General features: G+C 39.4%; 1 protein-coding gene across 3 annotated transcripts; it reads right to left on the bottom strand.

The window, feature by feature from the left end:
* Window positions 1-6,268: 6,268 nt before the first annotated feature.
* On the bottom strand, window positions 6,269-20,786 carry LOC120746278 (protein NLRC3-like). 3 transcript variants are annotated; one of them, XM_040051695.1, is made up of 12 exons: window positions 20,023-20,786; window positions 19,834-19,938; window positions 19,078-19,176; window positions 16,785-16,883; window positions 15,672-15,750; window positions 14,343-14,571; window positions 12,369-14,178; window positions 11,929-12,102; window positions 11,483-11,638; window positions 8,677-8,850; window positions 7,978-8,133; window positions 6,269-6,488 (listed from the first exon to the last, which is right to left on the bottom strand). In XM_040051695.1, the coding sequence occupies exons 1-12, from the start codon at window positions 20,109-20,111 to the stop codon at window positions 6,482-6,484; spliced, it is 3,177 nt and encodes a 1,058-aa protein (XP_039907629.1). In that variant the 5' UTR covers window positions 20,112-20,786; the 3' UTR covers window positions 6,269-6,481. The 3 variants fall into 3 exon arrangements, with proteins under 3 accessions (XP_039907629.1, XP_039907630.1, XP_039907627.1); XM_040051693.1 differs by lacking the exon at window positions 6,269-6,488 and adding an exon at window positions 6,631-6,865; XM_040051696.1 differs by lacking the exons at window positions 7,978-8,133; window positions 8,677-8,850.
* Between the last annotated feature and the right edge of the window lie 3,885 nt (window positions 20,787-24,671).

The raw sequence follows: 24,671 nt of genomic DNA, 5'->3' as shown, positions 1-24,671 counted from the left end.
ACTTTCCTTCAGTTCAATGAGATTGATTATAATTCATATTAATGATTCTGTCCATTAGCATAAAACGCTCTTAAAAAATCAAATTAAAATGTAAATAGTAAATGAAAGATGATGACTGCATGATGGCGTATTTCGTCAGTTTTAGCCGATATGGAATACAAGCATGAGCTGCGTGGAAACACAGTCAGCAGAATGATCACTGTAGTTCAGTTTTCTTGGGTAACATAAAGCTCCTTTTAAGTCAAAATAGATACTTTTTTAGGGGTACACAGAAACCCTGTTTGCTATCAAAGACAACGTCAGAAACAGAAGCTGATAGTTCTGCTGATGATGGCACCACGGTCTGACTAAAGGTGAATAAATCCAGACCAAAAACAGGCCCAAGAAGGAAATGACTCTCCTGCTGTCTGTCAGAGCCTCTTCAAGCTGGTTATGATGCAGTGGGAGGGAATGCCCCTGAACGGAAGGCCGCTGTGTGTCATGGTTTCTACACACCCGATCAATCTATGTTCCCCAGCTTACATTTACAGTAAATGAGGAGAAACCCAGATGCAATTCACAAGACATTTATAGCAGGTCCTTATAGCTGCATGTTTATGAGGGAATATTTAACATGTCACTGTGTTCAGTGTGACTGTAAAAGAGCAGGAGATCCCTCAGAGCATTTATCCTGGAATTTGATGTCACTGTGAACCCCCAAGTGGACCAAGAAGATCCTCGCTTTGTAAATGAGGTTGTCAGAGACTAAGATGAGGGCAGAGGCGTTGCACCAACATGCAACTCCAACAAACCCCCACAGACTGCGAGATAAAGACAACAAAGGAGTCCAAAGGCAACAAGGCTGAATGTATAATCAGAGTATTAATGCAGATTTTGTTGAGCGCACCTACTAATGAGGCCACATTTGTGATGTTGTTGAGAAAGCCAAGCAAATTTTAGCCAAAATGTGAGAACTGTTCATCCAAACAAATTAAATTTGACAGAGCCTTTCCTCAGGTTTCTAGTGATACACCTGATAAATGAAAAATGGAGTGGATGAATAGTTTTCAGAAAGAAAAGCAAAGAACATGCATCCATTTCCTCTTCTTCATCTGAAGCTGACTCATGGTGGCAGCAGGTTCTGAATCTTTGGGCTGATACCCGGTCAAACATGCTGGATAAGAGACTTAAAAGGTAAAAACTGTGAATCTTTGTCCGCCAGTACGATGCTCAGTGTGTGTTCTGACCTCTTAATAGAGGAACTAGAGTTCGTCTTCAGGGCTCAATAAAGCTTTATTTGAATATGACACACATACACACATGTATGCTGAGGCCAGTGGAGAAAACAAAGAGTTCAGAGGGCTGTGAACTGATGAGCGACCCTGATGTGTCTGCAGTTGCTGATTATCACTTCATATGGATAAATGTGTGCGTGTGTGTGCATGTGTGTGTGTGTTCTCCTGTGGGACCAAAACTGGAGCAAACAGAGCGGCGTCTTCCTGCTCGCGGCTTCTTCCTGCTCGCGGCTTCTTTCTTAGGTGAGGAAGGCGGTGGTCCGGACACTTTGCAGATAATTGGATTAACAGCGAGGAGCAGAAAAGGTGACGGAGTTTATTCCGCTCAGTGAGCCCACCTGGAAAAAGAGGCAACAAATCTTATTCTGACAAATCAGTGTCGTGGAGAACAAGGAACCAAATGCAAAAACCTGCACTGCACTTCCTTTCCCCATGTGGCTTTTTTAAAGCTTAAGTGTCAAAAGCCAAATGTTTGGAGCTTCAGTGGAGTTTCACTGTGATCATTTTAAGACATGATAAAGACCTCAGTTGGAGTTAGGAAACAGCAGCGCTTCTTTTTATTGTCATTATAATATTAGAATGCATATTCAATGAATTTCATGAATTTTTCATGTAATGAATTTGTTGTAGTTGAAGTGTTTTACATATGTGAATAAATATGCTGACATTATTTTTCTGTTGTTGTTTTAAAAAAATGTAAATCAGTCCTGAGGTTTGCCTTTGAGATGAGCCTAGTTTTTAAACTTTGGTGATTTAAGGTTCTGCTGTGGTATTTTGGCTTTAGCTTTAAATCTTATAAACTATATGTATTAAAGCATGGCTTCACTTGAAATTAGACTTTGTGAAGTGCATTTAAACTGTGGTTAGTTCACTTACAGTTGGTTATGTTGGTGCCTTTGAGTGCTGATTGGTTTGCATGCCTCACAGGCATTTACTTTTTGCTGTAGTGTACTGGATGCAGTATACAGATACTACTATGTCCATCTTGCTCTACTGGTGCAGACACTCTTATTTTGAAAGTTTAAGTGCTCCTAACTGATACTTACCCATTTTTTTCCCCATTTAAGGTCCCAGGTAAGGTCCTGGCTCCTTCAAAGTAAAAATTTAGTCATGATAATCCTGAAAACAGAAATGAGCGTTCTTCTCAGAGAGGGAGATGACAGTAAAGCCTCGTCTCCTGACCAAGATGCCTCCGAGGTGAGGTATTTTCGGCATTTCCAACTGAGAGGAGGCTGCAGGATGGAACCAGGACAAGATGGAGAGATTATTCCTCTCAGCTGGTTTGGGAATGCCTCGTTGTTAGAGAGAGGTGTGGGTCTCTCTGCTGAGACTGCTCCTCCCATGACCCAGACATGGACAAGCAGCAGATAATGGATGGATGGATGGAGTGAACTTTAATCATGCAAATATAGCTCTTAATCTTGATTAAAGGAACTGTTCATATATAAACGTATGTTTTTCATGCAATCACAGAGGATTTTATCACAGCAGCGTAATGTTCAGATATCACCTGAGTGTTTAACAGTCTAACTTTCAAAACAAATCAGTGGGTTTTGCAATGAAATGGAAAATGCACTAATAGTTCACATTTACATGGTCTGCATCACAAGGAAATGAAAAGGACAGTGTCACTGTGAATTATGGGATGGAATTATGTCCTTTCTTTTCAGAGAAGCTCCAGTGTTTTCTCTGCTAAGGGAGATAATAAAGGAAACATTGAAGCCACCTCAGTCAGCTTCCTAAGCAAAACTAGTCCTTCAACCCTAAGATTCAAGATGAGGCTGAGAGATGTGATCATGTGACCTGATGGACATGCCCACTACTTTGTGGTTTTGTGTGTGTATGTGTGTGTGCGCGCGCATGTGTGTTAGTCCTTTGGGACCTCCTTTTGGGAAGTGGGTCAACCGCTTGGCAAGGCATGCCGGCTCGTTAGCATTGAATGTAAACACACACACACACACACACACACGCACACACACAGAGCCCCTCTGGCTGTAATTGGCAACAATGAAAATTACACACAGGCTAATTAGCAGCTCCTTGACACAGGCAGGAAGCTCGGTGTGTATGGATGAACGCACACTCATCACTAACTGCAGCATAGTTTAGAGACAACAAGGATTTACAGACACTCAGCAACACCTGCTGACAGCGAGGAGGTCCAAACACCTAAAATCAAATTCATCCTGAGCCAGAAAACGAGCTGATTTTATTTAAATTTGATTAAATGTGTCACCAAGTCACATCACTCATAGATTCATTCATTTTAATACATCTCTGTGTGGTTTACTTAAAATGTACAATAGGATGTGCACATGTTTGAGTGTCCCCTGTGTGCCCTCTGAAATCTACACATATGCATATCGGTGTGTTCGTGTTTCAGGAGGAGTTTAAGGAAGTCTGAAAAACAGCTTCATGTCATCAGACGTGTGAAGTGTACTTTCAGCATCTTTATGAAACACAACTGTTATATCTGTTCTAGTTATAACCAAATGATCTAACGAGGTCTTCCTCCAGTTTATCTGCAGTGTTAGAGCCCCCTCCAGTGGCTACTGACAGCTCAAAAAGTTTTGAATGAATTCTGATAAAACTTTGGAGATTGGGGTGGTGTTAACAATCCATTAAAATTTGGTTTACATCCACTGAGGTCTTCAAGGTCAGCTTAGTGAGTTATTGTTTGAGAATTGACAAAAAAGCCTCATAACTCAGAACCTGTGATTCTTACAAGTGTGGTGTGAAATGTCACCATATAGAAAGTCCCATAGAAAGATTTACAATATCATGCAACATTTGACCTCTGACCTCTTTTTCAAGGTCAATGATTGAGCTGAAGGTCAAAGTAATAATCATCCTAATAATAATAATAATAATCCTATATACAACTATTTAAAACAGTTTTTGCAGTTCTTACTGCAGGCTTGTAACAACATTAAAGTATATAGGGAATCATATATGCAGATTCTAAATATCATGTCATTTTTTACCTCTGCCCTCACTTTTGTTCTTTTGACATTTGTTCTGATCTTATTCAGCTTTACAGATGAAAACCACACAGCGATATTAAAAGTAATGTATTTATTAGAAATTATAACCACCTTGATAGTCCTTTTCATAATCAAAGTCTTCCTCTTCATGGAAACATATAATCCAACCTTGTCATTTATGTTTCCACATCCATTGTTCATAATATCCAGTCATCACAATTCCAGTAGAGAGCAGACTCCTGATCGTTTGTATTGTTCTAAGTCTCTGAGTTCTCTTATTATCAGAACTTTCACTTCTTTAGGAGTCTTATCATTACTTTGCAGTTCCTCGGTCATGGTGCTTATATCTTGTTTTGTTTTTTCAGGCTACGTGCCTGTTTTGCAATTTCAGCAGTTTTTTTCATTAAATGTTCATTGGAAATACACACCAGTCCTCTTTAGCTCCTTCAAAACGGGCTTTGTTTTACTATCTATACAGAGCGTGTGACATGTTGTGATATGATGTCTCTGAATACTCACATTCTTCATTTGGAGGAATTTATCACTTGCTGTTCAAGTGTTTGCAGCTCCTCTGCTGGGCATCTTCACCGTCTCTACCTCTGCCAGCTGTTGATCTGGTGTAGGTTCAGTGTTACATCTCTAGTCCACTTATGATTAAATACTCATTCTTGTGTATTGTTCAAGGCCCTCGATTCGCTGTTCCAAGCCGTCTATTTTCTTGTCCTTCTCCTTTATCAGGTTTTTTAGTTGTTTAATCTCATTTATTAGGACATGTAGCATACCTTGCTGTTTAGCCACTTTGCTCAGTTCGTCCAAAATGAAATTTGGCGATTTCCGGATCTCCTTCGACTCCTCTTCAACTCATGAGTTTGCGTTTTTGGTGGCATTTTCAGATCAGTGAGATTGCTATTACCTTCATTAGCGGTGCAATAAAATATCAGTGCATGGGCTCAGGAACACTTCCAGAAACCAGCGTCTGTGAGCAGCTCACTGTATTAGTTGTTTTAAGAAACAACTAAAAACTCATCATCTTAGACTTGCTTTTGTTAAGTCTTTTTTTTAGTGCTCTGTTTTTTTTATTTTATTGTGAAGCACTTCGTTATCCTTGTCTTGAAAGGTGCCATATAAATAAAATGTTGCTTACTCCTGAGCTACAACCGCTCCCCATGTGGAAGTAAGCTGGAGGCTACGCACCCAATCAGACATCAGGCTGAAGCCTGGCTGCTCACTAAACTTGTGAATGTCTGAGTATTTTCTAAATTCTTCTTCTGTGCGTCTCTAAGAGGTGAAGATTCTTATCAAATGCCACACAGACTCACAGAGGCCCCAAACAAGACTCTGAATCCAGGATAAAGCAGTTCAGTGAATGTTGTGCTGAAAGTGTGGAGGTGGATCAGAGTTTCAGAGGAGACTCTGTAGAAGGACAGAGTGCCAGAAGGACAGTCCACATACACTGCTACTCTGTTAGAGACAGAGGAGGAGGAGGAGGAGATGGATGTTTGTCTGTTGTTGTGTCTGACAGAATGAGGACCATCATCTGTACAATACAAACTCCAGGACTGATCATTCCATCCAAACAAACAATGTTTAGCATTTTCTTTCCTTCTGATTCTTCTGTGACTCACTGATATATAAACGTCTCCTCTCCACTCGACCTCCCAGTAACAGCAACCAGTCAGACCATCTCTACACAATAGCTGAGGATGGAAGTCAAATCTGTCTGGATGATCAGGATATGACTGATCCTCCTCCACACGTGTCACCTTCCTGTTGTTGTCAGACAGTTTCAGTTTTGTGTTCACTGTGTTTGTGTCGAATGTGAGTTGACAGGAATCTGATGGAGAGAACAAACACAATCCAGCTGCAGTTATTGATCCATCATCCGTTCATTGATTGACACTTTGATAATGACTCCTGGTATCAGAGATGTGAATGAGTCATGTGACAGTTTGAAGATGGTTGAATGTGTGCTGCTTTGTTTTCATGAATCACATTAAAAACACACTTACACTTCCTCAGACCTGGTCTCAACCATCGGACTCCAGCAGGCTCCACCCTGAAAGGAGGAGGAGGGTCAGACCAGCACAGTCTCTTTCAGCATGCACACATGGACATTACATCGCTCTCATACACATACTGTTAGACACTGATGAAGTCTGTATGACAGAAAGTGAAAGCTTACATTGAAAGCTCAGGACACTGGATGAGAGACCCTGATTTAGATCAGTCTCTGGAAAGATAATTTAAAGCCTCATTATACTGACTAATACCAAATTTAAAAAGTTCCTGATCAAAACCTCCAAAAGTTGATTTTGTTCATCTGGATGTAGCGTTTTCAGTGGGAGAAACGTTTCAACATTTTCAAACCCCAAAACACGCTGCACCAAAAATATGCAAATTATATGTTGCATGGTTGGATCTTAAGAAGAAAAAAATTTTTTGATCATGCAATTTATTGAAAACAACACTTCCTGCATATTTCAGAGTGGCCTTTTATTGTGGGCAGTCTAAGGCACACCTGTGCAATATTCATGCTTTCTAATCAGCACCTTGACATGCCACACCTGTGAGGTGTGATGGATTATCTCGGCAAATGAGAAGTTCTCACTAACACAGATTTAGACAGATTTGTGAACAATATTTGATAATAATGGGTCCTTTGTGTATGTAGAAACTGTTTCAGATCTTTAAGTTCAGCTCATGAAAAATGGGAGCAAAAATAAAAGTGTTGCATTTATATTTTTGTTTAGTGTATGTTGTGTAATAAGATTATCATTTGGTTGCCTTAAGTTTAGTTATGTTTCACATATGTCTTTTGTATTAGTCTGTCATGTTTCTTGTCTTCTTGTCCATGTTGTCATGTCTGCGTTCCATGCCGTTTCCTGTTTTATTGTAAAAGTCGCTGTCCTATGTGCAGTGTGTCAAGTTTTGCTTCCCCTTGTCTTGTTAGGTCTGATTTGTTCCAGCTGTGTTCCCACCTATTCCCCATCCCCCCATTATCTGATTGTGTACTAGCCTTCTGTCCTCCTTTGTTCAGTGTCAGGCCATCTTTTGTGCCATATTTCTATGTTCCAGGTATCTTTGTATCCATGCCAAGTTTCATGTTTTTGTTTTTTATGTTTATCTTTAGTTTCCTCAGTTTAGGTTATTGTTTATTCTTGTCTTTGTTTGCCTTATATATTACTTTCTTCATTTCTTCATCAGCCACATTAAACGGCTCGCTTTTTGTTAATACTCAAGTTTTGGTTCCACATTCCTCTGTGTCTGCATTTTGGGTCCCCTCTTCACAAATTCAAACAGTCTGCTTCGGCTCACTGTGACAAATGAATTATAAATATTATATCGATATTGGTCTACTTAGTCATAAAGTAATAGAAAAAAATATATTGCCAGTATAAAAAAAGCTACACAGAGAACTTTCAATCCTTGTTTGTGCAAAACAATCAAATAAAAATCCTAATGTGATATTAAATAAACCACTCTAGCCTCAAGCACAGCAGTGTGTGGTACTAAAAGTAAAAAAACAAAACAAACAAACAAACCCGTGTTCATTTATTTAACATTCACACAAATAGAAGACTTGTTTTTCTTTTATATGGCTTGGAGCAAAATTTATATATAAAAAAAAGCTCCTTGATGTGTGAAGAAATTTCTCCTATTTCCTCGAGTGTCTCTTTCTCCATTGCCAGGCACTTTGGCTGCCAAAGGCCACTTCATACCTGAGTGTGTCCAGTTGGAGCTGCTTCAGCAGCTTCACCCCTGCCTCTCCTGGATCATTGTAGCTCAGGTCCAGCCCTCTCAGGGTGGAATGGTTGGAGTTCAGCACTGAGATAAGAACAGTACAACCTTCTTCTGTGATCAAGCAGCCTGACAATCTGCAGACAGCACATGTGACAGATACTATAAGAGAACAGTGACGCAGTCAAATAGCGAGAAACAATACCTCTATTTAACAAATATGTGATTGATTGAAGCGCAGAGTTAGCTTTAACAGAGATATTTTGAGCTAAAAGTTTATTTGTTCAATTAATGAAACTATTAAAGTAAGAATTAGGACAAGCCCTACACAAAGTAGAACTGATGCTCATATGAGTGTCATTAGTTTTGTAGGGATTTAAGCACTACTTAAAAAGTTGACCAGATAATTACTCTCAATAAAAAAGCCTGGTGTAAATTACTGTAGTTGATTCTGAGGAAAATGTGAACATCTGTAATAAATTACATCAAATTAAAAACAACAAATCGACGCTACACAGTCTGTGTGAAAAGAAATCCTCTTATTAGATAAAGTTTTAATAATATAGCATAATATAGCAGAATAAATCAACAGTAGCCCTGGGTGGCCATGGTTAGCCACATAGGTTAGCATTGAATATGATTTAAATGGACTTTATATGCAAAGTTTGAAGAATCCTGACCTGAATATTTCCAGTTTACAGTATGGACTCTCTAGTCCACCACACAGTGTTTTCACTCCCGAGTCCTTCAGGTCATTATTATTCAGGTCCAGCTCTCTCAGACTAGAGGAGTGGGAGCTGAGAACTGAGGATAGAGTGTCACAGATTCTGTCCGAGAGGTTACAACCACTTAGTCTGTTGAGACAAGAAGAGGTAAAAAAACCCCCAAACAAACACACAAACCAAAACAAACAAACAAACAAACAAACAAACAAAAAAACTTTAAAATGTGCAGTCTATACTGATTATTAACTGTGCACATACTAAATCCTTGCTGGTCCATTCCAAATATCCTTAAGACATTTTATTATTTATACACTTTGTGCATTATTTGTACAAAATAAAAATTATATTTTTTAACATCCGACTAAATCGCAGTGATGTATTTATGGTCATTTTATACTTTATACTTCATTTTTATTACAATAATATTAGCCCTCTGGGGTCCAGGGTATAATTGGCCATTTTTGACTACTTTTGATTTTACCTCTATATTTCACCTTTAAAAACTGTTTATCTTGCCTTGTTTTGTATCATTATTTTCAGCACAACCTCAAATATTTGAAATTTGAGTTATTTTTTCATTTTGGCATACTATATTAGCACAATTGATCTAAATTCAGACAAAAAAATTCATCTGAGTAGAAAAAAAGTCATATTTTTTACTGTAAAACCCACAAACATGTTTAACGAATCATTTTCATAACTTGAAATGCAAATAGAAATTGTACATTTCTAAAAATTATGCACAAGTTTGGCAAACAACAAAGTTATATGGTATGTTTTACCTAAAAATGCAGCCAAGGCCTCAGGCGTTTTTTATATAACCATTTAAATCTATTTACAGAACAATCATGTGTGCTGCATCAGATGAGGTGGCACACAAATTATTTGTGCGAGTCCAAAAAACTAGTTTGTGTTCAGTATAAGACAGAGGAGAACACCACAGGCCTAAACCCTGCAGGTCTGACAGCAGGAGGTGTATCAGTCCTGTTTTCCATGTGGGAACAGCGTTTACACTGGAATCTGCATTTGATGGCTTTTTTGGAGCAAATGTGACATTCAGCAGTATAACTGACACACAATACAAAACTATAACTACACAACACACTAACTCTAGCCTCCAAACACGCTAAATGTCACTAATGTCTCACATATGAAAACTCGCTCTCTCTCTTTCTTTTGCTCGCCCGCTTTCCGTCGCAGGTGTCACTCCTAAAACTTCCCCTTCTCCCTAAACAACCAAGTGCCGCATGGTAAACTCTAACACCAATGGGGAAGGGGTGTTTTTTCCTTTTTTTCCACTTGCAAGTGGCGAGTGTTTGCTAGCACTGTCTGTAGAAAACACAGTTTTTACCGTTCTTCCCGCTGTAAACACCACTGTTTTGTTCAGAAAAAACATTGCGTGTATTTTTTATCAGAACTCTGGCTTTACGTGGCCCATTGACACAATTCAAAAACTGTCATATCGTTTGAAGTCTGTACTCTCGACCCAAATTGAAATGGAGACTGAGTTGCTGCATCTTGTAGCTCTGTCGTCTTAAATTGGTCATGTGATTTTGATGCGCCGGCGCGTCCGTCGACTCCAGAGGGTGAATACAATAATAATCAACTGATTGTAATTTAATTGCAATAAATTGTTTTACCGTAAAACAAAGTTAAAGTCTAAAGTTGAGAACTGAAATACAAATTATTTGCATGTACTAAGGTTGGGCGATTGGAGGAATATATCGACTATTGACGATAGGCTCAATCGTTTTTACAAGGGTGATTTATTTATTTATTTGCCCATGAATAAGTTTGCTGAAGCTAACAGAAGCAGTCAACAGAAACAAATAATATCGCTGTTTTAACGTCACCCTCCTTCAGCTGTGAGCAAATGCACCCTCCTTAGAGCGCTGGAGCGATTTACTCAAATAAGAGAAAGAAAGAACGGCAGTAGCCTATGTTAAAAAAAACCCAAAAGCATTTTATCAAATAAAAAAAACCCACAATGGTGGGGAGGGAAACAAAGAGAAACTGGCTTATTTTTTCCACTATAACCGTGTTTACAGGCATTTCCAGTGTTTATCTGTTTTACACACTCGACCAAACAACTCTTCACTGAGGTAACAGTCTATTTCTATCTGTGCCTTCTCCTCCAGTGTGCAATTTGGCAATTACTTTGTCCATGTTTGGACTTCATCTGTGTTCTAAACGCGCAAATCAGTATGTGCATCATTACATTGCTCCGCCCATCAAAAAGTCTGTGCATACGTGAATATATCACCTGCATCGGTTGGAAGTTTTTTACATATCGCCCAACCTAAGCATGTTCTTTGGAAATAGTGGTTCAAAGTAATGCAGTCCACTTTCAATGCTCCTTGTCCATATCATTAAAAGCAGCCAAATATAGTAATGAAACATTGGCAGCTTAGTCATTTGTAAAGTAGTAAACCAGTAAAAAACAACAACAAACAAAACAAACCCCTCCCAAAACACTTGGCATGGCTTGTTATCCAGAGGTGGTGGGGAAAATATGAATCCTCAAAAACATACCCTCTGCTTATTCGGTTTGCATTTATATTCATAATCATATGGACAAATGGGCTGCGTGAGACTACGAGGCTACAGATTCACAAACCCTTCACTTATTTCTTGTTCACATTCAAGCAGAATTCCTATAACGAGCTAAATGAAAAAAGCTACTTTATGTGTGACTGTAAGAAAAACTTTCAAAATCATCTTCCTCTATCATACACTGTGGCTGCAAACAGCCTCTGCACACCTGAGAGTGTCCAGTCGGAGCTGCTTCAGCATCTTCACCCCTGCCTCTCCTGGATTATTGTAGCTCAGGTCGAGCTCTCTCAGGTGGTAATGGTTGGAGTTCAGTGCTGATGTCAGAGCAGTGCAACCTTCTTCTGTGACTGAGCAACTTGACAATCTGCAGACAGCATACATGACAGAAACTATTAAACAAATAGAAAAAAGTTGAACTGGTGCTCACGTGGTAAATGGTAAATGTACTGGTTCTTAGATAGCACTTGTTTACTCTACCAGAACTCTCAAAGTGCTTCATGAGTGTCATTTCTTTAATTAAAGAGAAAAAAAAGATCCTAAACAGACCACATGAAAAGAAAGTAGTGAGAAAGTCATGATAATTTAATATGTAATATCTAGGATCACAACTAGAACAATTTTACACATATCATGAAAAATTTGAAGAATCATAACCTAAGTTTTTCCAGTTTAGAGTGTGGACCCTCAAGTCCCCCAGACAGTACTTTCACTCCGGAATCTTTCAGGTTGTTGTTACTCAGGTCCAGCTCTCTCAGACAAGAGGAACGGGAGCTGAGAAGTGAGGATAGAGTTTCACAGATTCTGTCTGAGAGGTTACATCCACCAAGTCTGAGGAGACAACAATGGACAAGAAAATAATAATATGTGACTGCACAGCATGAACTTTTGATTATACATGGACTATATAAATCATCAACTTAGCACATGCTAAATCGTTACCAGTTTACCCTAAGAAACCCGATGAAATGAGCTTATACATTAAGTGCAGCTTCTAATTGGCACATAAATCTTACATCAAACTAGACAGCACACAACTGTGCTAAACAGAATAGGAAAAAACAGTGTGTTTAAATCATGAAAACTTTATGACTTACAGTGCTATGCTGGAGCATTTAATCACTGGCAGGAGCCTTAGGAAAGCCTTCTCTGAAGCAGAGTATTTCTTCAGGTCAAACACAACCAGATCTTTTTTTGATGATAATAAGATAAAGACCAGAGCTGACCACTGAGCAGGAGACAGTTTATCAGCAGCGAGACTTCCTGATCTCAGGGACTGTTGGATCTCCTCCAATATAGAATGTTCATTTAGTTCATTAAGACAGTGAAACAGGTTGATGCTTTTCTCTGCAGATAGATTTCCACTGAGCCTCTCCTTTATGTGTTGAACTGTTTCCAGATTGGTCTGTGAGCTACATCCTGTCTGTGCCAGCAGCCCGTGTAAAAGACTTTGATTGGTCTGAAGTGAAAGACCCAGGAGGAAGCGGAGGAACAAGTCCAGTTGTCCGTTTGAACTCTGTAAAGCCTTATCCACGGCACCCTTGTACAAGCAAGTCTCTGCAGATTCTTCTTCTTGCAAAATCTGGGTGGTTTCCTGTTGCTTTTCCAGTAAATTCACTCCAGAGTTGATGAAAGTCAGATGGACATGAAGAGCAGCCAGAAACTCCTGAACACTCAGATGGATGAAGCAGAACACCTTGTCCTTGTACAGCCCTCTCTCCTCTTTAAAGATCTGTGTGAACACTCCTGAGTACACTGAGGCGGCGCTGATATCGATGCCACAGTCTGTCAGGTCTGATTCATAGAAGATCAGGTTGTCTCCCTGCAGCTGCTCAAAAGCCAGTTTTCCCAGAGACTCAACCATCTGTTTGCTCTCTGGACTCCAAGGTGGATCTGTCTCCATTCCTCCATCATACTTGACCTTCTTCACTTTTGCCTGAACCACCAAGAAGTGGATGTACATCTCAGTCAGGGTTGTAGGTAGTGCTGTCCTTGTTTCCTCTTTTCTCTTCTTCCCCACATCCTCCAGAACTGTAGCAGCGATCCAGCAGAAGACTGGGATGTGACACATGATGTGAAGGCTTTGTGATGTCTTGATGTGGGAGATGATCCTGCTGGCTTGCTCCTCATCTCTGAATCTCTTCCTGAAGTACTCCTCCTTCTGTGGGTCAGTGAACCCCCTCACCTCTGTTACCATGTCAATATACCCAGGTGGGATCTGATTGGCTGCTGCAGGTCGTGTGGTTATCCAGAGGTGAGCAGAGGGAAGCAGGTTCCCTCTGATGAGGTTAGTTAGCAGCACATCTACTGAGGTGGACTTAGTGGGGTCTGTCAGGATTTTAGTTTTGTGGAAGTCCAGAGGAAGTCGACACTCATCGAGGCCATCAAAAATAAAGACAACCTGGAAGTCTTCAAAGCTGCAGATTCCTACTTCTTTAGTTTTGGTAAAGAAGTGATGAACAAGTTCCACCAGGCTAAAGTTTTTCTCTTTCAGCACATTCAGCTCTCTGAAAGTGAATGGAAAAATGAACTTGATGTCCTGGTTAGTTTTGCTTTCAGCCCAATCTAGAGTGAACTTCTGTGTTAGGACTGTTTTCCCAATGCCAGCCACTCCCTTTGTCAACACTGTTCTGATTGGTTCATCTCTTCCAGATGAGGCTTTAAAGATGTCTTCTTGTCTGATTGTTGTTTCTGGTCCATCTGGTTTTCGTCTCCTGGATGTTGTTTCAATCTGTCTGACCTCATGCTCATCATTGACTTCTGCAGTCCCTTCTGTGATGTAGAGCTCTGTGTAGATCTGATTCAAAATGGTTGGATTTCCTGCTTTAGCGATCCCCTCAAACAGACACTGGAACTTCTTCTTCAGCTGAGATTTAAGATTATGTTGACAAACTGGAGCAAATCTGCCTGAAAACAGACAATATGTTACCTGATTAAGTTATATATTAAATATCCCACCATTTAATTCTTCTAAAGAATGAGTGTTTACACATGTGCTGGTGCAATCCTTCAGACATTAGTAAATGTCTTAGTATAACCAGCAGCTTATATGTTTAGAAAAATCCTCTTACTGCTCAGCAGACGGTCAGCCAGCTCATACTGCTTCATTCCTCTCAGAAACTGCAGTGTGATCTTTATAAATGCCTCTCTGTTGCTACTCCTTTGCTCTTCATCCTCACACTCCAAAATCTCCTTATCCTCCGTCTGGCAGTTTAAGCATTCTGAATAATCTGGATACAGAACTGTCTGGATCTTCTTTAACTCATTCTTCACAAAAGTGATGATTTTCTCCTCCAGGAGCTGGAACAGAAATTTATATGAATGACTCAATAAATCTGAAATCATAGATACAAACATTAGAACCATGTTGAAAACAATTACAATCCAGCTGAAATTAAAATCTGTTTTATTTATACATCATTCTAGGGCTTCATGTGGTGTCAATTTGCTGTTTTTAGATCCCCCTTAAAAGCTGAATAAATTAACTTTAGACCTTGGTGATGGAGGAAAATGTCTCAGGGAATGTTAAGATTCGTGCTGAGCACTGCAGGTCTGCATACACCATTTCTTTTGTTTTGCACTCAATGCTGCATTCATGTGGGCATTCACACCCATCAATCTGGGAAGAGTTTTAAAGCAAGTTGAAAACAATTTGAAGGCCATCATCCTAAAGATTATTCACAAGTGGAAAATAATCAAGTCAGCTGCTAGTCTTCCAAGGTGTGGATGTCGCGGCAAACCTGGTTAGACTGTACAATTCTCAAAGGAACAGCAAAAAAACCACAAGAGCCAAAGAGTTGAAGTTTATGACAGTACATTTACAAAAAGGAGAAACAAATACTGCAAGTTTAGAAGGGTTGTCAGGAGAAAGCTCTTCTTTCTGAGAAGAAAACAGAACAGCTTAGGTTTGTAAAGCTGCATCCAAACAAACCACAAGACTCTGAATGGATGACACCAAAGTGGAGACCTTTGGTCATACCATACAATTTTGTGAAAACCAAACACAGGATCAGCACTAAGGAGCCAAACCCCAACCCTGAAAAACAAACAAATCCCATAATCCAACCTCCACTAAACTTTACACTTGGCACAGTGCAGTCAGACTTTCATTCCCAATTGCTTCCACTTTATTATAATACAACTTTCTGTAACGATTTAAAAGTATTTTTTAAATAAAACTAACAAGTGGTTTAGAAATATTAGAGCTTGAAATACAATTTTAAATAAAAACAATGTCAATACCATACAGTTATATTTTTGCTGCTGCACCATCTGAATTTTGAAGCTATTTTCAAAAATAGTCACGCTTTTTACTTCTGTGTTTGGTTGTAAGAACATGCATAAAATTTTTAAGAAATGACCGTGAACAGATGTAAAGTACTGTTTGTATATTTACAGACCATAAATATGGAGTCCAGGTGTGCTTGATGCTGCTGGGGAGGCTGATCACTGGAAACCTCTGAGGTATTCTTGTTCTCTCTGTAGAGAAATCATGAAGATGAATAAATAAGAGAGAGAAAAAGACTTCTCAGAAAAACTATTTTACAATCCCACCTTCCTAATTAAGAGGAAAGGAAAACCATGTAATCATGTTTTACCTGTGTTAAATTTTTTTACAGTGATGATTTGAATTGTTGAATGATTTGTTTTAGCTTGATTACCAGCAGCTAAGACAGATGTTCATATGAGATAGAATCACGGCACTGATGGACTTCTTTGAGACATTAATAATTGATTTGCGGCTACTAGGTGCAAAATACACCAAACTGGATTTAACATCATTCATAACTTTAGGCAATCTTTTATTAACTGTGACTGTAACTTTCCCCAAAATCTCTAAAATAACCTGTGGGATGCACCAGGATCAATTTTAAACACTGCATCTTCTTGGATCTACCTCTTACCTCTTGGAGACATCATGAGGAGATGTGTCTATAGTTATGGCACATCTTTCTGTGGCTGTCTCTCCTGATGACACACAATCAACCTATTCATTTTTAACTGTAGTTTAGTATCAATGCTTGGACGTCACAAAACTTTTTATTACTCATCTGAGATTACATTTGAATCATAGGTTTGGAAGCTTAGAGAAAGGAAATTAAAGCAAGTCTCTTGGACTTTACCTAAGCCATCAAGAAGGAAACCTATAAGTGATTTGTGGCTTAGATTTTAACTTCAAAGGCTTCTAAAACAAAGGCTGCCAATAAAATGGCAAAAGCCCCATAGCCCTTTGTTCTGTGCCTAAATAGTGGGGCAATTAGGAGCAGCTGGTTAAAAAAAAAAAAAAAAGAGTCTCTATTGACATCCAATTCTTAATAGCAGTAAGGGCTGCCTCCGCTTAGCAAGACCTGATGCCACTTGAGTGGTTGCTACCAACATTGTTTCTGAGCCAAAGTACAAAGTTTACACCTGCTGGACCAGCTTTCTGACAGAAAAGCCTCTTACATCAGTGGTTAGGTTTTTGAAAGTTTACTGAAAAAATAAAAATAAAAATATATAAAGATATAGATTACCTTTCCACAGCAGAGTTTTGTCCTTTAAAATTAGCACCAATACTCTTTGACCAGTCACTCTTTAAAGACACACAGCTGGGTTCAGGTCCAGGTTGGTTCCTGTGAATAATGATGGAGCAGTGATGTGAGTGCTGAGCTGTGTGAGAATAGATTATCGTATTATCGCAGTAGTTGGGATTTAGTTGTTGAACCATGGTAAAGCATTATATTCATTATTCATTTAAGTAGGTCATAGGTCAAGTTACTAAACATTCACACATCGAGCACACACACAGAATTGGAAGAATGGGTCAGAGATGTATGTGAGAAGCAGGAGCGACAGAAAGCTGCCTTTAGTGGGATAAGGAGTTGGTAAGCCAAACCCAGGAGAATATAGTGTGCGAAGAAGTGGGCAGCAAGGACACAAGATAGGGAGGCAGGAGACAGAGAGCGATCACAAGGTTGTTGATGTCTGTGTATAAATGTGTGCTGCTGGGACGGCCCCAGCGGATTTTGATGTTGGATGCTGAGCTGTGAAAATCCCCATGTACATGTAAGAAATTAATTGATTGTTTATCTTGAGAAAAGACAGGAATGGAATATTACACTGTTTCATGATACCTTATATTGCTGATTTATAAAGAAATACTGTTTGCATAGAATCATGGCCCGCTTTGTCTGATTACGGAGAACAAAACATGCTGAAAGCCAAGGTCATAACTGAAGCTCACTAAGGCTACGTCCACACTAGCACGGAGATATTCGAAAACGGCGTTTTCATACGAAAATGCTCCGTGTCCACACTAGCGTTTTCAGTCATTTTGACAGAGTTGCGCGTCCACATTGAAACGGCCGAAAACGCTTATGTTCCAGTACTGTGCATGTGTGAAACGCAAGAAGATTTGACCTGCCTCATTTCTGTCTGCCGCTGATTTACTTTCCAACTCATAGAAACGCCGTGGCAAAATATTGAGGAGAAGCACAGAGTTTTTTAAATGGACTAACAATGAGGTGGAGTTGTTGCTGCGAATAACACAAAAATACAAAGTTGCAAAAACGAGTTAGAATTAAAGAATTTGAAGAAAAGCTATCTGAAGCATGTACAGACTGATATTAATCTTTAATAGGACTGTCAAAATTCAGCACAAACAAAACAACTGCTGTATAATGCCCTCTGCTCTCTTAGCTTAATTGGTCACATGACTGCATCACATGACTAACATGCGTCATCGTTTTAGAAAGTCTGCATTTTCAATGTCCACACTGTGATGCGAAAGCATAATTTTGAAATGTATGCGTTTCCGAGAGCGTTTTGAAAATGCTGCGCTTTCCATCAGCAAAAACTGTCATGAAACGCTGTGTGGCAGGCAGGAGATGTGGACCCAAAATGCAGGCGCTCAGACTCAAGGTGTCAACTCAAAGTCACAGCTTTATTGGCTGGCAGGAAAAAAAAAAAAATACAAACTAAACTAAACTAAACTAAAACCTAAAACTCACAGGGAGATCCACACAGCATGAGGGACGACACGACACTGACTCAGAGAAACACAGGGTTTAAATACACTGGGAAGTAACGAGGGGAATGAGACACAGAAGGAGAGCACAGCTGGGGGAAATAAGAACTGACGAGACAAGGAAGTGTAAACTGAACACATTCACATAAGACACGGACCTTCAACGTAAAACAGGAAGTATGACACAGAGACGCAAACTAGACTAGGGGAGACAGAGCAACTAAGAAACACAGACAACACTAACAACAAAGAGACACAGAGGGCAGCTACTAAATACTCAGAGAACTAAACAGAATACAAGAAAACCAAACTAAGACACTACATTAAAGAATAAGCTGGGACAACAAAGAGAACTAAGAACATAATACAAAAAACTCAGAGGCACAAGAAACTCAAAACACTGGGTCACTGACCCAGGACCGTGACAAAAACGCCGTCTCAGTGTGGACGGGAGGCCAAAATGGAGAGAAAACGATGGACATAGCCTGAGAGGGAGAGAAAGAATGTGAATGTTTAGGTTTTATGACTCGGGTGGGGGTCGAGGCTATAAGAGTGTGTGTAACTGTCAGACACTTCAAGATCTGCAGGACCCCCTCCTCTGCACATCTCCTGTCCGGATGATTGTATTGCTCAAAGAGTTTGTATGGAATAAAGAGAATTGTATTGATTAAAGAGATTGTTGAGTGGGCATTAAAACACAGAGTGTTGTTCTTCCTTCAGCCCGAAGATCAAAGAATTGTTTTTTTAACAGTGTTTGAAAGTTTACTGAAAAAATAAAAATATATACAGATATAGATTACCTTTCCACAGCAGAGTTTTGTCCTTTAAAATTAGCACCAATACTCTTTGACCAGTCACTCTTTAAGGACACACAGCTGGGTTCAGGTCCAGGTTGGTTCCTGTGAATAATGATGGAGCAGTGATGTGAGTGCTGAGCTGTGACATGGAGAAGAGTCATGGACAGTTAGAGATGGTCACCTCACCTCTGAGCTTTGGTCTGGCTCTGTTCTCATAGCAAAGTGTGAAATGGACACAGTGCACACACAGCGTATCTATTACACACTTTGTCGTGATATTGGGTTGTATCATAAGTGAAGAAAAGTAATGCGAGGCCTCACTTATAAAGTGCTTTACAAACCTGAACATCACAGCTAACAGCTGGATTTTCCTGTATGTAGTCATCTAGCCAAACAACAAAGAACCACTTACTGCCAAAGAGACAGATATGAAAGTGGACAGTATATCCTTGATTTCTAAACATAAAACTGTTGTTGCAGCCAGGGCCAACTGATAATTTCTGATAGGTTTGTATTTGGCAGTATAAAAGGGATTTGTTTTAAAGCACTCATTAGATTCACTAATACTTTGCACAATAGGAAAGTTCAAAGAACTCAGTGAAGATCTAAGGAGAACTACAGATTTACACAAATAAATCCCAACAGTCATATGACCCCGTATAGGGAGGCACTTTGGCGACAATGAAACATCATCAAGTAGTTCATTTAAATCAGACACCAAATTGTTTGCTATCAGAGTTCACGTTACTATCAGCTTACCTCTCTGCAGCAAAGGGTTGTTCTTTAAATTTGCCACCAATACTCTTTGACCCGTCACTCTTTAAGGACACACAGCTGGGTTCAGGTTCAGGTCCAGGTTGGTTCCTGTGAATAATGATGGAGCAGTGATGTGAGTGCTGAGCTGTGACATGGAGAAGAGTCATGGACAGTTAGAGATGGTCATCTCACCTCTGAGCTGTGGTCTGGCTCTCATGTTCCCCACACAGAGTGGTTTTAGAGGGAGGGACTCCCTCCTCTCTGTCCTCACACTGATCCATGCTGCTGAATTCACATCCACATCAGCTCACACACACTTTCTACCTTCACCTGCAGAGGAAACACAAATCATTCGTGTGCACATCAACTGAAATCCTCCTGTCATGAAGCACAGCACACATGATACATTCAGTTTAACTGGAACCTCCAGTCCATTTTCAAACATTTCAGCTGATAACTGAAAGTATGTATCGCTCTTTTTTTTTCTTTTGAAGGACATGCTGCAAACCATGCTGAGTTTTCAGGTAAAAGCTGGGAATTACATTGTTGGTGTGAAAACCTTATGTCATTTTATTTAATAGACTAAATTACAGAAATGAGAACAAATTGTCTCTTTATCTTAACAAAATACCCAAAAATACAATTTAAATTTAATTTAATTTAAACTGGTTCTTTGCCAAGTTGATCTAACCCAAGGGTTAGATGCCTTTTTATGCTTGAATGATTCGTACGTCAGTCTTCAGTGGCTTAGCAAAAAAACGATAAAAAGATATTCTTCTGAAGGCTCAGGTATAAGAACTGGACTGAAAATGAGTAAAAAGTAGCTAACGTGTAAAGAAGAGCTTTCAAAAGACCTTTGGAAAGCCTGGAGAGCTATTTCTCAAGAACACTTTAAAAAAGTTGATTCTGTTCATCTGGACGCAGTGTTTTCAGTGGGAGAAACATTTAGTCACTCATCCAAGTGACTTCTTCAGACTCAGCTGACTGCAGGTTTCCCCAATCTTATAAACAATACATTTGCATAAGGACTGAAACCAGCCCACTGAATGAACAATCGGCTGTGAGGTCAGTTCCTTGATCATTCTTATGTCATGTATATTATGCAAATTGTCATGACCACTGATCAAAGACCACTGATCAAAGGCCATGAGTACCATTCACAGAGAGTTGGGGAATGTCTGCAATCACAGCATTGTAAGATGGTGAAAGATGTACCCTTAGGCCCCCTCCTCGATTTAGGGCGGCCTAAGGGCAGTAACAGATGTTCCATGTCAGCTGGTTTCACATACTTATCTCCTGACATCCACCAACTCAAATTCATCCGATTAAACTACCAGGAAGAGAAGCACGTAACTGTATTGGACACTAATGGCTGTCGTTTAAATCCTTAACGTGATCCAAACTGCTTCTGACAGCTAAACAGCCACCTACAGTAGCGGTTTTAGATACGGGCGACACGAGCGGTTGCCCGGGGCGGCATCGTGGTGGGGGGCGGCATCACGGGTATCGGCAAAAAAAAAAAAAAATGCTCGTACTCATGCTGCCCCGACGTCAGCCAGCGCATATTGGGAATGGCATAAGCACCGATCGGTTTTCTATCGCCCATTTGCTGGGAGTAAGGGCGCCCTCCGTTTGCGAGGTGCGCCTGCTGCTTGTGGCACAGGGAGGAGAGGGCGGGGCGGCGGGGGATTTTCTGACCGGCTGGAGCGGCATCTAATAACCAACTCGCAAAATAAAACAAAATAAAAACAAACCAACAAACACGAAAACACCAGACATTATAATACAGACTTATAATTTGCACCGATGTTTTTTCGAAATTCTGTACACGAAAAGTGAGCGCGAGAGCCCTCGGTGCACCTGCTCGCTGCTGAAGTCAAAGTAAAACTTTATTGTCATCTCCGCTATATAAGTACAGTATATAGAGAGACGAGAGGACGAGGCTCCAGTTACAGCAGTGTAAGTAAACAAACAATATATATAAGAAGAGTAAGAAAATAAATATACACTTTAGGACTCGGGGTAAAGGGATCAATAACAATGTAAAATTTACAGTTTGATGATTTAAAGTCTCACACACAAGCCGTCGAAAGGGGAGGGGGGCCGGCTGCTTCCAAATAGAGTCCATTTCATTTATAATGTTGTAAATCCAAGTCCATTATGTATTCATGATTTGAATCCTGGGTTGTGTGAAATCTCAGAAATGCACCCTAGACAAAGTGAATCTGTGAACTAAGGTGTAGGTTTATTAAGTTATGTTGTGGTGATCCTGGGGTTGAGGGATGGGTGTTCATACTGGAGTGCAAAATTAAAACCAATGGAAGATGGACAAGAAAAGTTCAAAGCCATCAGGTCCTCAGTTTAGAAAAAAAGAGAAAAGAAGAGGAGGAGAAACGAGCAAAAGATTAGGGCTGCTCGATTATGGCAAAAATGATAATCACGATTATTTTCACTGAAATTGAGATCTCGATTATTTGACGATATTTATTTAACCCTTTAAGACCTACCATAGAACCAAGTCCGCCAGAGCTTATATTATTTTTTTACATGTTGTAGTGCGATTTGTGGGAGCATTTCAAGTTGCTATACATCAATACAACTGTTATAGCCCATATTTTAATAATATGTATGCATTAAGTCCATAGTAACTACATTAATTGCAAAAAAGTGCAATAAACTACAAAAAAATTGAAAATCGTTTTGGTTTTTTTTACATATATTTCTACTTGGAGAAATTTAAGAGGTTTATCCCTCAAAACTTTAAATACAAAAAAGTTGCACAAAATAGTTTACAACAACAGGAAATTTATTTTGAGTGTCTTCATAGTTTTATTTTGGAGATACACCAATTTTTATATACTGCAGGAAAAACAAAAAAACAATCCTATGATGCAAATTTGCAAAGAAAACAGCATGTGCATCAAAATAAACTATTTCCAGCAGTGCAATTTGAGTTCTAAGCATCCCAGAAACTATTCAGAAAAGTCAAACATGACTTATAAAAACACAAGTATAGGCTTTTAAGGCCTACAAGTAAAAAACTACATTTTCCGCGAAAATGACGTCACTTCCTGCTTCGGGCAGGAAATGGCGGACATGTGATAGTTTGCGCTGACGTCTGTTTCAGTGTTGGAAGTGTTACGAACAGCTGATCGGATCGGCAAAGCGTGTTTCTGGAATATTATGTTTTTGTTCCTGCAAGCGCTTTTTATGCAATTTTTGCAAAGCTTTATGTGGAAGGAAACCGTGACCTAGAACAAGCTGATGGCATAAGATGTAAGTTTCATATGTAAAAAAAAATTATTGCGCTAGCTTACATGGTTCAGGTTCTACAGGGATTTAAAAATAGTTACACAAAACGGAGCGTGCTGCTCTGACTGGCTTTAAAGGGTTAACAATAGCAATGTATTGAATAATGACTTTAAAAAATAATATAAAATAATGTGCAAATACTGATAACAGTGCAAATGTTTGCAATAAAAAAAATAAGTGAAAAATGTAAACATCTATGTTTAGTGAACTTTGCAGTGTTGCTCTGTGGTGCAGCTACGACACTGTAGCAAAGTTTACACACTGTGTCTACTTGATCCACGTCTGACTCCGCGAACCCATAATGTTTCCACACCACTGAAGTTTTTTTTACCTCTCTTTTCAACCAACAGCAGTCACTCTCCTCTCCAAATAACTTCTGCTTAGCTTTCCGAGCTTCCCTCGGGTCCTCTTAACTCATTCACTGCCATTGACGTCTATAGACGTCAATTGAAAAACTTACGTTGACTGCCATTGACGTCTATAGACGTCAATTACGTTTTTCAATGGGAGGGGCTAGAATACAACCTCGGGCAGCTTGTCAGTGAATATCAGACTTTTTCATATATTTGTAAATAAATTGTTTTGATAAAACATGACCTTTCTCAGTGTTATTTCTGTTTTATAGAAGTGAAAAACTATTTTATATGTTAGAGGTGTCACAAAGCAAGAAATATTAGTGTCAAAGGCACTTTTCTGCTTGAAATGTATTTTTCACAAAAAGCTCGTTTTCTCCCTTTTTTTGGTCAAAACAGGCATTTTTGGTGGAACCCACCTCTCTTCTACAGCTGATTACTAAAGAATGGAAAATGGTAGAAACAAGCTTTTTTTTTGGATGAAAGAAGAGAGTCTGTTCTTCATTTTGGTAGGTTCAGCGTTTATATGATCATAACACACAGTTTTCTGTGGCTCTTCAAAAATGAGTAAAAATGCTCAAAAACCCTGGCAGTGGGGAGTTACCTGATTTGAAAATGGCTGGCAGTGAATGAGTTAATTGTTGTGACACGTGTTCGAAATGCAGAGAGGTGCTTGATTTGCCACACGGAGCAGCGCGAGAGTAAAGCATGAGGGAGGTGCTAATAATCGGCTCAGTCATTTTTAATGATCGTTGAAAGCCCAGATCGCAATCGTGATTAAAATTCGATTAATTGAGCAGCCCTACAAAAGATACATGTAAGCAGATGTGTCATTGGATAATGGCAGGTCATCCTGAAACAATCAGAATCAGAATACTTTATTAATCCCTAAGGAAATTATGTGGGTCACAGTTGCTCCACGAAGAAATGGTAAAAATAGCAACAGTAACAGACTAAACCCCAAACAATACATTATGTTACAGATTTTAATATTAATTAGTCATTGTCAATTGTTGATTTGTCCTGTTCTCATTGTATTATGAATTATGATGGCTGTTTGGTAGCCATTTGCATACTATACATACTCTCTCTCTCTTCATATGTGTGTGTGTGTGTGTGTGTGTGTACAACAGTTTTATGTTAATGTACAATCCTTAATATGTTTTGTGTGTGTGT

Source organism: Simochromis diagramma, unplaced genomic scaffold (genome assembly GCF_900408965.1).
Source record: "Simochromis diagramma unplaced genomic scaffold, fSimDia1.1 OVJJ01000107.1, whole genome shotgun sequence".
Classification (NCBI taxonomy): Eukaryota; Metazoa; Chordata; class Actinopteri; order Cichliformes; family Cichlidae; genus Simochromis; species Simochromis diagramma.
Note: the sequence above shows the minus strand (reverse complement) of the source record. Positions and strands in the feature narration are given on the sequence as shown.

Excerpts from the sequence above, each read along its gene's own strand:
- LOC120746278 (XM_040051693.1), bottom strand. The coding sequence starts at position 20,111 with ATGGATCAGTGTGAGGACAGAGAGGAGGGAGTCCCTCCCTCTAAAACC. Across the intron at positions 8,851-11,482 it reads CTCCGACTGGACACTCTCAG|ACTAAGTGGTTGTAACCTCT; the intron begins GTGTGCAGAGGC and ends TTGTCTCAACAG. Across the intron at positions 8,134-8,676 it reads TGTAAACTGGAAATATTCAG|ATTGTCAGGCTGCTTGATCA; the intron begins GTCAGGATTCTT and ends TGCTGTCTGCAG.